This window comes from Camelus bactrianus, chromosome 1 (genome assembly GCF_048773025.1).
Source record: "Camelus bactrianus isolate YW-2024 breed Bactrian camel chromosome 1, ASM4877302v1, whole genome shotgun sequence".
Classification (NCBI taxonomy): domain Eukaryota; kingdom Metazoa; phylum Chordata; class Mammalia; order Artiodactyla; family Camelidae; genus Camelus; species Camelus bactrianus.
This window is the reverse complement of record NC_133539.1, coordinates 59379016-59393404: the sequence shown is the minus strand read 5'-3', so window position 1 is coordinate 59393404 and position 14389 is coordinate 59379016. Positions and strand designations below refer to the sequence as shown.

The window sequence follows — 14389 nt, the reverse complement described above, 5'->3', positions numbered from 1 at the left end:
AAACAAAAGATGAGTACAGCCTACTTGGGAAAACCAGACATGACCATTTTCTAAGGTAGGGCTTCCAAAAGTCTTTGGAGTCATCAATGTTCAGTAAGGTTCTGGAAAGAGACTAGTGTCCAAACAAGTCTGTCCACCACCTTGGACATCTCTTGTCCAAGTCACTACCCAAGGACTCAAGAGTCCTGTTTTCACCTCTACTCCAGAGACTCCAGGGCTGAGCAAAATGCAGAAGTCTGCACACCTGGCCCATTCTGAACTCAAATGGACAGGTCATTCTTTAATGCAATTCTCACTCACTCTTCAGAGAATGGATCCAATCCATCCCCTTTCTTCACAGGCTCTCAGCACCTTCTCAGTTCTTCAGATGACCGTGGCTCCCATTCACAGAGAAAACTGAGGTCAGTCTTCTTAATAAGCTTAATAAGAGCTCTAACATCTGACCTGTACACTTGACCTGAAAACCACCTGGTCTTTTCCCATAGCCATAGAGGAAAAGTGTCTCTCCATCCCAGAGGTAACCTCTTTGCCTGGGAATCTCATCCTTTTCTGACTTTTGAGGAATCTAGTGCCCACCCTAGTACCCTACCGACATATGTACCACTTTCTATCACTTTCAGCAGCTATCACTGTCTCCTCTCATGATTTTTTCAAACATTCAAAGATTTTTCTCTCTTGAAAAAAAAAAAAAACTTCACTGGACTTGATAACCTTTAAAAATTTTTATTGAAGTATCATTTGCATGTATAAAATTGCACGTAAGCCTACAGCTCACTGAAAGCTCACAAACAGATCACACCTATGATCAAAGAACAGAAGATTACTTAGAAAAATACCTCTTCAATTGTCATTTTATTATTCTCCTTACTTTTACTGCCAAGCTTCTTGAACAGTGGTCCATCTTGATTTTCACTACCTCCTGATCTAGCTCGGCATAAGCATCCCCTCTTCAGTGAATCCTCCCCACACCCATCCGGGGAGGTTGTTGATGCTTCCCCTATGTTCTCAATGTTCAGCCTGCAGTCCTCTTTATGGCACTTGTACTACCTTGCAATCATTTGTTTATGTGTCAGACAACCCCACTAGACCATTACCCTCCATGTGGGAAAGATGATTTGATTTCTAACTTGTTTTTGTAGCCCCAGTGCCTGGCACTTATTAGGTGCACAGCTGGTGTTTGACACTCGAATGAATGAATGCAAGAATAAATGAAGAGATCCACTCACTGAAATCTAGTGCCCTACTGAAACTGATCAGACTTTGTCCAGTTCTCATCAAAAGTAATCACAATATTTAGCTGTCAAATTCAGTGGTTAGGATCATGAAGAATGACTAGAAAATTACACTGTTCCAATAGTTGGTTAAGCATTCTTTTTATATCCAAGAATTTGAGCCTGTTATGTGCCAATGGACTGGGGTACAGAGAAGAGACAATATCTTGCACCTCCCCCACAAATTAAAGCTGAGGCATCATTCTTAATGGCATTCTGTCCTTCCAAGGCCACATACCCAGCATGGAATCCTGCCAATCTTCTTCCCCAACTGCTCCCAGAGATACTCCTCCCTTTCCCCACAATCTCCTTTCCAGGACAGTAAGAAGTCAGAGACAGGAATCCCCCAGGAGCCCCAGACCCCTCCTCCCTGCCCCCTTTTGTCACATCCAATTAACCATCTGCCAGTCTCCTGGGTCTCCCTCTAGGCCCACTGTCCAGCTGCCAACTGAATCCTGTGTTCCCCACCCCCATTCCCCATAGATGGCCATTGTCCCTGGGCTGCAGGGTAAGAGTGTAAAAGGCAGGGGGTTTAGACACATTCCCAGTCTCTGCCTGCCATGCTCTGGAATAACTGTAACTGAAAGCTTAGAAATAATACCCCTACCTATCTATGCAGAAGGAAGGGAGGGAGGAAGGGAGGGAGGGAGAGAAGATGGAGAGGAGGGGAGGGAGGGAGGAAGGAAGGAAGGGAAGATGGGGAGGGCATCACAGAGGAGGGGAGAGGAAGAAGGAAACTACTGAAGCATAATTTTCATAATTTGTAAAATGCAACTAGTAATATGATTATATATGTAATACAGTTATACTAGTAATAGAATATGACTATTCTATTACTAGTAATATAATCCCATTTCTATTACTATTTATAACGTGAATGTAACTATCACAATATGTATCTACAAACATCAAGCAATCCTGATAAGTAAGGATTTTTTTTTTACCCATTTTAGACATGAGAAAACTGAAGCTCAAAGAGGCTGTACCTTGCACAAGGTCACATGGCCAGTAAGTTCCTGTTCTAAGACTCCATGATTCTGGAACTGAGCCATACCTCAGGAAACTCCCACCTCCTCCTACTCCAGGAAATATAAACCCAGTCCCCTAAAGCCCACCTTGTGGTAATAGTAGCCCCTAGATTCCTACTCCCCATCCCCCTAGAGGGCCACGTAAGACTCCTCACTTGACGACAGTCCTTGGGTTTGCCCCTTTGGGGACAAAGGAATGAGTGTACTCATTGGCATCTTCCCTCTGGTATGAAGGGTTCCTCTTCATGGAGAAAAATGGGCAAGAGGTTCTTCCAAGACCCCTACTCCGCTTCCTCTTTCTTTTAGAACTTCTAGAGGCATTAAAGAAACTGGAAATTCAAGAGCAGGTCCATCCCTGACAGGAGACAGCACCCAGTGGCCAGGCATGGACCCCTTCTCAGGAGGCTGCCCTGACACCTTCCTGCCTGAGTCCTCCTTCTGTCCTATCCTCACTCACCCTCCACCTACCCCTCAACTTGCTTTTCTGACTCACACTCTGTAGGAAGTGATTCTGTAGACCCCACTATAGCCTGGAGCAAATCCCACCTCAGCCTGCAAAAAGAAGCCACCAGCACTTATAAAAAGATTGCTATTTTGGGACCTCCCAGCCTTGCTTTCTAGCTTCTCTGCCAAAGAAGCCTTTCAGAGCCACACCAACCCAGCTCACCCATTTCACAGCTGGCCTCAGCTTGCACTACCCTCCCCAAGCATGGTACCACAAGCCCCTGAGTCTTCAAGCCAGGTGACGCTCTCTCTGCTGGGGCTGTTGATCAGCACATTATGCCCTCAGCCAAACTTTACTGAAGTCTGCCTTCCCCCAGTCTCCTCCTCTAGCCCAAGGCTCACCCCTAAGCTAACCTTGAGATCCACCCCTACAGGCTTATCCAGGATCTTCCTCCTCCAATTGCTCCTCTCTTTTCTAAATATTCATTCCCTTCCCCTTGCCTGCCTTCTCCCTCCTACCCACCCCTAGGTATTCACATATCTTCTCTACCTAAAAAAAGCCTCCCCTCAACTCTGCTACCCATCTCCAACTACCTTACTATTTTTAACCTTTCCTTCACAGCCAAACCTTTCCAAAGAGTCATCTATATGCACTCCCACCACTTCCTCCCCATCCACTCACTCCCTATTCCCCTTGAAATTCGAATTCCACCTCCCATACACAATTCAAACTGTTATTTCAAAGGTTACCAGTGATCTCCCAATTTCCAGAACCCAGAGGTGTGCTCAGCCCCCTTCTCCCTCAGTCTCTCTGCAGCACAGTCTCTGCTGATGATCCGACCGCTTCCCAGCCCTGCTCTCTCCTGGTTCCCCTCCAGCCCTTCACTGGAGTCTACAGCTCTGTCCTTGGCCCTCTGCCCTTAAGTCTGTGTATGCATTTCATTTATTATCTCATCTATTCTGATAGCTCCAGCCACAACTTCTTATGGATATCTCCCAAATCTATATTTTCGTCTCTGGCCTCCCTCCAAAGCACCAGACTCCCTTCATTATCCACCTACTGAATCAACACCTCCTTAAGCTATTTCACTGACACCTGAAAAGCAACATGTCCCCAAAGTAAATTCCCAAATCCTTTCTTTCCTCCTGCCTCCCCACAGCCTCTCCTCCTCTTCCTTAACTCCCGATTTTCATTTATGGTACTTCCATCCTCACCCAGGCTCTAAGCTTTGGAGCAATCTTTGAGTCCTGCCTCTTCCTTAACACCTCTCCATCCAACTTACAAAGTCCTACAGACTCTACATTCCACACACTCCCTCACATCCACCCCCTCCTCCCTATTTCCACTGTGGCATCCCAAGTTCAGACGCTCCTAACCTATCAAGTCGTCTTCCAGTCCAGCCCTGGCCAGCAGTTCCTCCCCCCTTGCAATCCACCCTCTGCAGGGCTGCCAGATTTATCTTCCTGATCGTGTCACCACCCCATTCAGAAATGTTTAGTGGCTCCTGAAAGCAAACTGCAGAAAGGCCAAACTCTTTGGCCTGCCATTTAAAGCCCTATATTATCGAGAAGTCCAATAAATGTTTGATAAATGAAGCAATCAACTTGGTCCCCATCCCCTTCTGAGTTTTATCTCCCATTGATCCTCCACCTGCATCCTCTAAGCCACATAAACTGGACCACTTACTGCTCTATATATGCCATGGATGGTCGCACATTTTTCTAACACTGTTCCAACACTTTCTGTCTTCCCCATCCAAATCTTACCCACCCTTCAAGTCTCAGCTCAAGAAGGAACGGCTTCCTTGAGAACAATTCATTTGTCACTTTTCACTCTCCTACTTGTCTATGTCTCGTTATCTGTTTTCTAGCTAACTTCTAGCTCCCTTCTAATAATACTATGGGACAGAAGGGGAGGAGATGATGCTAATTCTCCAACAGTTTCTTCTTTACCTCCCTGAATTAATTCCTCTGTCCTCTCAGCTAATTCTTTCTGTTCCTTCACTCTTCGGCAGACACGATTTCAAGCAGCTCTATTGATCCAACAACTCTATGGCTGCCAATCATTTCCTAGTTATTCTGCTGCCAGTCATTCACACTCAAAGGAGAGGCAGAAGAAGTCTAAACTGCACGCAGGCAGAGAGGAAGGAAGGGACTGGTTCTCTGTACCCACCTGAGGCTCAGCGGAAGCAAGAACTCCATCCTCACTGGTCTCCTCCAGATGGCATGGGGACACGTGGCCCAGGGCCTGGGGGGCTGGCATTTTTACACCTTTGTGGAAGAGGAGAGAACAAGAGTGCCCTGATCTATTGTAAGGAGGGTGCCTCATCCAGTCCCCTTGGGAAACCAAATTGAGAAGGATTGGAAAAGGTCCCATGGAGGTCAGATTAAACAAGATAATATTTGTCAGAAGAGGTACTTAGAGTAATAGAATGTTCAATATGGAAGGAACTATCTATACATATTTGGATAGAATGGTACAACTTACAAAGACCTTTCACATTCAGTATCTTATTTGAGTCTCTCAACAGCCTGGTAAGGGAACTGGGGAGTGTGTGTGTTTGGAGCGGGGGAGGTTATCCTCATCTTACACAGATGTTACTCATTTGCCCAAGTCGTTCAGATAAGTAGAGAGCAAAGGTGGGGGTTCACCTCTTGCTCCCTTGCGTGATCTTCTCTGCCTCTTTCACAGGCTTTTTCTCCCTTCCTTCCCCGCTTAAATCCAAGTGCTCCCTGAGGGGGGTATAGTAATTATATTCCTGCTCTGTAGTCTTTCTTGCAATGATTTTATACACTCCCATAGCAGAGTACACGGCTGCACTAGGCACTCAATAAATATTTGTCAAACAAATGATTAAATGAAAGAATGGAAAAGAGCTGAGGCCCAAACCCTCGCCTTCTGATTCCACCCAGGCTCCTGCACTCCGACGTGATGCCTCTCCAGCGCCCTCTCCCACTCCTCGTCAAAAGCCCTGCACTACCCTTCGGAGATTCCCTCAGCCTCTGTGCCATCGCATTCAGGTAAAAATGAACACAACAGGAACAGCCAAGATTTCTTGTGCTCCTAATGTGTGTCAGAAACCACTAGATATTTTTTACACCTTTTTCTTCCTATTTAATCCTCTCAACCTGTGAAACAAGCATTCTTGGTCCCACTTTGCAGAAGACTGAGGATGACAGAGATTAAATAATTTACCCAAGATTCTGCCCCTGATTATTACTGAGCCTGTCTGACCCAAAGCCCATGATCTTCTGGCTATACCAGGATTTCTTAGCCTCAGACCACCAACATTTGGGGGCTGGATAATTCTTTACTGTCTTGTGCATTATAAGATGCTTAGAAGCACCCTAGACCTCTGTGCACTAGATGCCAGCACCAACCCCCTTCCCTGAGCTGTGACAACCAAAAAAATTCTCCAGACATTGCCAAATATTTCCTGGAGGACAAAACTGCCTCCAGTTAAGACCACTAGACTATACCATACTGCCTACCGTCAGAAATAAATTACCAAGTTCTAAACCAGAAAGAACTTGGAGAAGTAAAAGCGTTCATTCTCCAACATCTAAAAAGGACCTCTAGTCCATCCGTTCTCAGGTTTTATTGATATCGACAGTCAGGAATATATTTTTTTTACATCTCACTTAATTTCTTTCCGTAGCTTCAGTTTATTCCAATACCGCTTCCATTCCCCAAAGGATTATCAAATATAGTTGGACAGAATGTGCTAGTAATTGAGTTATTGATGACTGGTGACCCAAGGATAAAGGAAAGCCTCCCAAATCTTATGAAGGTGCACCTGGATGTCACTGATATGTTCTAAAGTACTTAAGGTAGAAATAGCCAAATAAATGCAATATTAGAAATATTAACAGCATTCCCTCTTCAGAACAACAAAGTCCTCTCAATACTCCCCAAGAAGTTCCTGGAAGATGATGTGACCAAAAGCCCAAATCATAATGGGGGAAGTAGAGGAGAATCAAGAAAGAAAGGTAAACACTGACTTAAGCACCATGTTTACATCCTGGAGCATTAAGCACAACATCAAAAAGTGGTGTTTTCCTTTGCTGCAAAAGAGAGCTCAGGAGGCAAGAGACCCTTCTCTTTTTAGGTGCCTGGCAATGCACAGACAGAGTGGGGATTGTTACCCAAAGAACTGTACACCAACATAGGTTGTCACCTCAAAATCTCCCTTCTCTATGGTCTAGACCTGATAATGTCCAGGTCCCTGTATGGGTGGAATGGGGTTGTCATCTGAGAGAAAAGTTTAAAGAACTGTACAGTGAATACCGATATATCACCACCTAGATTCAGCAACTGCTTATATTTTGCCATGTTTGCTTTATCTATACTGGGGGGAGATGGTTTGTTTTGGTTTGGCTTTGACGAATCACAAGCTTTTTAAAAGATCTCTTAAAGAACAAATAACTTCATTGTATGAAAGGGCTAAAAACAATACCTCTGCTGAAGTGAGAAAATGAGTGTAGACAAGTGAGTGTTTCAGCAATTCAGAGGAGAGAGCTGGTCTGGTGAGCTATGAAAGCTTCCAGAAGAATGTGGGGCTCACACCTTGGAGAATGAGTTGCATTCGTAGAGTGGGGGTGCAGGAGTAGAACATGAGTCAAAGCACCCTTGGCTGGTGAGAAGAGCAGCCTGGCTGGAGTCTGTGTGAAGTACAGACTTGACCCTGAAGGAGGGAGTCACTGTAGGTTCATAAACCAGGTGCAATTAAATTAGTACAATCTACAAAGTGCGATCTGTCTGCAAATGCCAATTTGGAGTGGGCATGAGAGAGCAGGATCCCAGGACCAAGAATGAAGGCCACTAAAGGGGTCCATGGGCCACATGCTGGGTCTCCTGGCCAAGGCCAGAGGCCCTGTGGATGAATACCATGAGCTAACTATGAAAGATAATTCAGTCAGGTTTGTTAGAAGAGAGAGATTCCTCGGAGACAATACCAAGGTTTTAAATATCACGACTAGGAGAGGGAAGATGCCACTTACAGAATTAAGGAAGGCAAGAGGAGAGGCTGGTTTAGGGACTTGAAAAGGCAGAATTGAGTTTGAGGAGGACCAAAATTCAGGTAACAGCCAACACTCCAGTTAGAGATGTCTATAGACTCACAGGACCACCCCAAGTTCCTACTCTGAATGCTCAACAGAAAGACAGAGGTAGAAGATACTTCCACAACAGTCTCATTAAACTTCGCCTTCATTTTTTTCCTTTGAGTTTTAAAGAAAGAGGCTTCTCCTCCACTCATCAAAGCCACGCATTTACTTCTTTTAGTGAACCTGCTCTTGTCCCACCTCTGCAACTATCTAACTCAACCATCAATCTTGCATCTTAGTCCTCCCTGCCCACAGGCTCTGTCCCTTCCACTTCCAAACCTGCTCTGACTCTTTGACAAAAAAATAAAAACTCCTTTTCTTGATACTAACATCCCTTCTGACTAGCTCCCTATCTCTTTTTCCTTTCACTGGTAAATTCTGCAAGTAAACAGTGTCTACCCACCACCCCAAGTTCCTACTCTGAATGCATCTTCAAATAATGTGCTCCAAGACCTCACAGGTGGCCTTCTTTTTATCACATTCAGTGACACTTAGCCAGTCTCCTCCTGTTCAACCTGTCTGCAGCCTGTCATCACATCAGAACCCACACCAACTCCCCGGGGTCTCCGAGATCAAGTCTCCTTTGCTGCCACTTCCTAGATAAGGGTTCTCCCCCAATGTCTAACTTTAGCCCTTTCCTCTTTCCTTCACCCCCTCCCTCTGAGAACTGAAGCGTTCACAAAACTTCAGCTGTAGCCAGCCTTGCTACAGATGGTTTCCAAGCCCTCACCACAAGCCCTCACCCCCTGCCTGTGTTCCTAAGTCCCACATCACCTGCAAAACACTTCCACCTGGATGCTCCTCAATCACTTCTAATTTTCCATGTCCAAAGCTAACAGCATTATCTGCGCTGCAAAACCAGCTCCTGTCTTAAACCAGAGTGCGTCATTCAGGACACTTGGTCATCTATGCTTTCAACCCAGCTATTCCCGTGTCCTTCCGAGCATAATTTTCTTTCCCTCCTACAACTAGTTTGTCAACAAACTCCCACACTTCTGCCTTTGAAAAGTCTCCCAGAGTGGTCCCTGACTTCCTCTTTCTGCCATCAACCCAGACCAAGCCCCTTGCCATCAGTTCTGGATCACTTTTGCATCTCCCTGGATTCTTTCTCTCTTCTCCACTTCACCTGTCATATGACCCCCAGATTAACCTTTCCAACTACCACTTTCTTCAGGATGTGCCCTTGCTCAAGAACCTAAAATGACTCCCTACCAATCCTGAATCAAATCTAAACTCATCTCTTAGGCTTCCAAGATTCTCCCTATCTGGCCTTGCCCTACTCTCCCAACCCAGTTTCCCATTCCTCCCTACCCTACACCTCACCCTCCATCCCCTGGGGATACTCAAAGTCAATGCCTCTACCTCCCTGGGCTTTTGCCTACGCTTCTCCTCCCAACCTCCATCTCCCCTTCAAGGGCTATTGTCAGTTCTACCCTCTGTAGTTCTGCCAACTTTTTATCTTATAGCACCGTAATGTTCAGCAATTAATTAATCTATAATTGAGCAGTAATTGTAAATCCTCTTTTAAAAGTTCTTCACGGGTAGAGACGACTTTGAATATTTCTTTTGTATCCCACAGCACCCTGGACAGCAGAAGGCTCCTAGTAGGAACTGAAAAGTCCTGGTTGGTTTTCTACTCCAACTGATTTCTAGTCCCAGTTCTGGGTTCCCATATTTCCCCTTCTCTGCCTCATAACCATAATCAATAAAATTATTGTGACACACTTCCTCAGGCTTGGACCAGAAAATTCCAAGACGATACATCTATAAAAATAATGGTCTGGGGTGTGTGTGTGTGTGTGTGTGTGTGTCTGTCTGTCTGTCTGTCTGTCCATGTGCATGCAGGGGAAGCAAGATTTAGGGAATCCAGCTTAATCAGTGGTCAAAAGATCTGAAATACCAAAATAATCAGAAGAGGATAAGTAAGGAACCAAAATGACAGAATTATTCGAAACATGCCTAATTAGAGGCAGAGTATGCCAGGGTTTTGACAATGCAATTGCCAATCTGGTCTTTGTGTGTGTAAAATTTTCCACCAGATAGTAGGGGGTAATCCTGGCACTAGCATCTTTGAAAATGTGTTCAAAGCTTTCTCAGTTGTTCAACTACATCAATTTATCATTTGTCCAGCCTACCAGGTGTAGTGTTGTGTTCCATAAAGATGGGGAATCCGAAGGGAGACAGTTAGGAAATACGGGCTTTTCCAGGCTTAAGAATCCCCAGCAAGAGCCCAAGCTAGAGACTAGAAGGGGGTAAGTTCAGGAAGTAGAGCACAGAAGGCCATTCAGGGTGGGTGGTGGTCCCAGACCCTACCACAGGCAGCCTGCACCCCCTCTTACAACTTATTACAGGTCATCAGTCATTTCCAGCCTTATGTACTGAAGATTTCACCCTTCTCTGATTTTAAGTGCACATCAGACCTAGCCTCCCCCTCACCAACAAGGCTGCCTGAGGAGGAAGGAGAATATCCCCAACAGGATTCCACAGGAGACAGACCCAGTCTGCTATTTACTCTGTGATTTGAGCCAGAGCTAGACAATGTAAGCCCCACGATGTGTTTTGAAAGGCCCTGGGAAAAGTAACACATTGGACCATTAGAGGCTATTAACACCATTAACACTGTGTGAATTCATTTATCAGAAATTAGCAAGCCTCCAGAAAGTGAGATCTGCTCCAAGGGCCTGGGACAGAGAATGCACAGGAATCAGTGTTCGGATGGTAGGAAAGAGAGAGGAGGAGTGGAGGCCAAAAGATGAAAGTGGGTCCAGAAAGGGAAGGTGGGAAAGCTCACACTTCAAGAGTTTTCCCCAGAGCTAAGAAAAGGGAGACTTTTGTGCCAGACGGGAGCCAAGGTGGGGGGGGGGGGGGGGCGGAAGTCAGGGAAGACATGCTGGTGAGTGTTTCCAGGTATCTCTTAGCCCCCAGAACCTCTCCCCTTGATTATAAACTAAGGTGATAAACTCAGGGCAGGCACCTCTTTAGAATCCATGCTTTGGTTCCTAGGCAGAGAGAGAGAGAGAAAGAGAGAGAGAGAGAGAGAGAGAGAGAGAGAGAGAGAGAGAGAGAGTGTGTGTGTGTGTGTGTGAGAGAGAGAGAGAGAGAGTGTGTGTGTGTGTGTGTTTGGGGGTGGGGGGCGCAGGGTGTATATTGGACCACACGTCTGGGAAAAAGGAAGAGGGAGAAGCAAGGCTGAGCCCTGGGAAGCAGGATAGGATAACAAGGGCTCCCTTTGCTTTCTCCAGGCCCTGGCTTCAGCTTCTTTTCTGTCCTCCTGCTCTTTTCTCTTCAGACCAATTAGAAAATGAACATATGGCCAACCAAGACGTCACTTCTAAAGCCACAAGTCTCCCCAACAAAGCACCCCACCCCTTCCGTTAGATGACCTCCAGGACAAGGCAATGAGGCTAGGAAGCAGATGGGTGCGCTGGGAGTCTTCAGAGCTAACCTGGTCCTCGACCCCTACCAGTTCATGTCCTCTGATCCAACTCACAGAAAGAGGGCAGATGCCCAGGGTCCCCATAACTTACTGGATTCCTTGGGACAAAAATTCCAGACAAAATGGTTCCAGACATGGAAGATGGGGAGCTCTATCTACCGAGTTGGTGAAAGCCACAGGTAAAGGGGAGATAGAGAATCCCTGGTCATCAGTGAAACAGGGCCACAGGTGGTGGGAGATGAGGGTGGTCGGTGTCCGCTCTGGGAAAGGGACTGTGTAGCCAAGGAACATGAGGAGTTCTAGAACCTGGGTCTGGGAGGAGGCAGGAGCCGAGAACAGCTGGAAAGACAGATATGGGGGGTGCTCCACATACCACAGGCAAGCAAAGATTCAGTGGGTGTGTATGAGGGGGACGCTAACTCACACTTCCAGGAATGAGTGATTCTTATTTAAAAAAAAAAAAAGCTCATCCGTTCCCAAAACTGGAGGAGAGGAGGACAAGGAGGAGGTCCCAGGCGCCCACCGCCCTCCCAGCCAGGTCTGCCTCTCAAGTCTGAGGCGCTGGCTCCCCACACACACCAAGCACGACCGTCCTCGGTCCGCTCCGCTCCTGACTGTCAGTCTGCAGCCTACACGACTCCCGGTCCCCGCTGCCCCTCTGCACAGCAGAGCCCGGGGCCGCCGGCCCGAGAAAGGGTGCCAGCGCAGGGCGGCCGGAGCCCGGCTGACAGGGGCTGGGGGAAGGGGGGAGCCGAGGGAGGGGCGGGGGACGCCGGTAGCCGCACGCTGCAAAGTGATCCAACATCGCCCCATCCCCGCGCTCCGGGAGAAGGCAGCCCGAGGGGACCGCCTCCCGCCTCCCCAACACAGACTCCTGCAAGTGGGGTGAACGCCGAGGGGCGCCGAGCTCCCAGCCCCCACTCCTCCCCCAAACGCGACCAGTATTGCCATAACAACAAGAATCTCGGCAACTCCAGCCCCGACGACGAGGGGGACTGCCCCCCAACACGCACACCCCAGCAACAGCCCTCCTTCCCCAAACTTGTCCAAGACGCCGCGTCCAGGGCAGCAGCCCCCCTCCCCGGCCCCCGCGCCCTGCCCAGCTTACCTGTCCGGAAAAAGGCGTCCACGTCCGAGTCGGCGGCTCCTCCTTCCTCCGCTGCCCCCTCCGGGGGGTTCATGACTGGGGGAGGGCGTCCGCGGGCAGCCGGGGGCTGGCGAAGCCTGGGGCCAAGGGCTGCTTGGCGCCTGGTGGGCGGAGGGCGCGGGACGCAGCGGCCGCGGCCGCGGCCGCAAACCCGGCGGACACCGGGCTTCGAGGGCGGGCGGCCGGGGCGGCGGGGCTGGGGCAGAGGACGCCGAGGCTACCTCAGGCGGAGGCGCGAGACGGGCTGGGGGCGCCTGCCGCTGGCTCCCCCATGGTCCCCCTTCCCCCGGGGCGCTGGCCGCCTGCGGTCTGGCCGGGGCCGGGGTCTGGGCTGCCTGGGCGCCCGCTCTCCCCTAGAAGAAGCAGCTGGCTCTCCTCCTCGCCCGTCTGCCTGTCTCTATTGTTCAGCCCTGCTCGGCTCTCCTCTTTATTTTTCCTCCTCCCTCCCACCCTCCCTGTCTCTCTACCTCCTCCCTCCCTCGCTCGCTCGCCCGCTCGCTCCCTGCCTCCCTCCCTCGCTCGCTCTCTAGCTCCCCCTCTGGCTCCGCCAGCGCCGCCGCCTCGCAGCTCCTCCCACGGCTCCCGCTCCTCAGTCCCGGCCAACAATGACCCGGGCAGCGCTGAGCTCAACAGAAGCTCCGGCCCGGGCCGGGGGCTCGCCGAGAGCCCCCGGCGGCGCGGACGCCTCTCTCCCGCGCCGCCCCGCGCCGGTCTCTCCGGGAGCCAAGCTCGGGCCCCGAGCTATTGTTCGCGGTTACGCTAGGCCGGCTTCCTGAACCCCGCAGGAAAAGCCCCGGCGAAGGAGGCGGCCGGGGAGGGGGCGGGGCCGCCGGGCGAGTCCCGGGCTGCTGGGCGCACGCCGGGCTCGCCGAGAGGGCTCTACGCCCCAGCCCCGCGCGCTCAGCCTCGCCCCTCGCGCTGCCGGTGCTCGCGGCCTGGTGGCCGTCTCCTCCACCCACCCTACTCCCAGGTGTGTGCGCCCCCGCCCCCCCAAATTGCCTGTCCCCGAGCTGGACTGATCTGTCCCTAGAGGCTGGACTTTTTCCCCCTCCTTCGCGACAAGGTCTGTCCTGTCTCCGGCCTCTCCGGAGCCATTCGCATTTTCCTCACCAACTCACCTTAGTTTCTCTCTTTCTTAAGCTTTTTTCTTTTTACCCTTTTCAGCGCCCCTTTAAACATTTCTGCCTGTCTCTGTGACACCGCCAGGTCATTCCTCTTGCGGTGTGTCCCTGCCTATCTTTCCCTCCCTCCCTCACTCTCTTCTGTCTTTCATTTGTCTCTGCCCTGCCTCGGTACTTGGCCCGTATCTCAGCGCTCCTCTTGGACAGCTGTCAAAACTCCCTAATCTCCAGGGGCTGCTCTGTTTTGTTCTTCTCCCTCGTGTGAATGGAGAGATCCAGTTGGCCAGGAGAAAGGAGGTGTTACAGCAAGCTGAATTTCAATTAAAGTGGGGAGAGGGGATGGGGAGGAATGGGGAAGACCTCTAAAAAGAAAGCAGATGCTGTATGGGGTAATTAATGCAGTGATTGTATTGTGCCAATTGGTTTTTAAGCAATAATTAAACAATAATTAGCCAGTATTCTGTTTATAGTCCCAGTGACTGCGAGCCTACAAAACAGAGGCTCTTTAGACATGAGCACTTAACGTGGTGTGTTGAGGACTGTTGCTGCTGCCTCATCCAGACAGATGGAGAGGCTGTGGCCTCACCTAATGTGTTAAAACATGGCTAATAGGAAAACCAGGTCTTAGTGTAAAGTTGATGACATGGGTACCCACCAGCTAGAATCTCCTGGATCTATTTGTCTCTGGTAACCTACTTGGTTCCACCTGTTTCCAGTCAAAGCAACTGGGACCTTTCCAGATCTAACAGCAAATATGATGAAGTAAATAAGTTTTTAGTGAACCCTTTCTGGTTCCCTGTACTCCTTACTTTCTTTACTGAATGTCACAATTTTTT

General features: G+C 49.2%; 1 protein-coding gene across 15 annotated transcripts in view; it reads right to left on the bottom strand.

Moving 5' to 3' along the window:
* KALRN (kalirin RhoGEF kinase) overlaps nt 1–14046 on the bottom strand; it is a 616794-nt gene extending 602748 nt beyond the window's left edge. For 9 of the 15 annotated variants that reach the window (XM_074364789.1, XM_074364788.1, XM_074364796.1 and 6 more), the window contains exon 1: nt 12394–12877. In XM_074364789.1, coding sequence (XP_074220890.1) covers nt 12394–12466 — 73 coding nt within the window. In that variant the 5' untranslated portion in view covers nt 12467–12877. Of the gene's footprint in view, nt 1–12393 lie in introns of all 15 variants that reach the window. The other 6 variants (XM_074364803.1, XM_074364805.1, XM_074364821.1 and 3 more) reach the window with 4 other exon arrangements.
* Nucleotides 14047–14389: the final 343 nt, after the last annotated feature.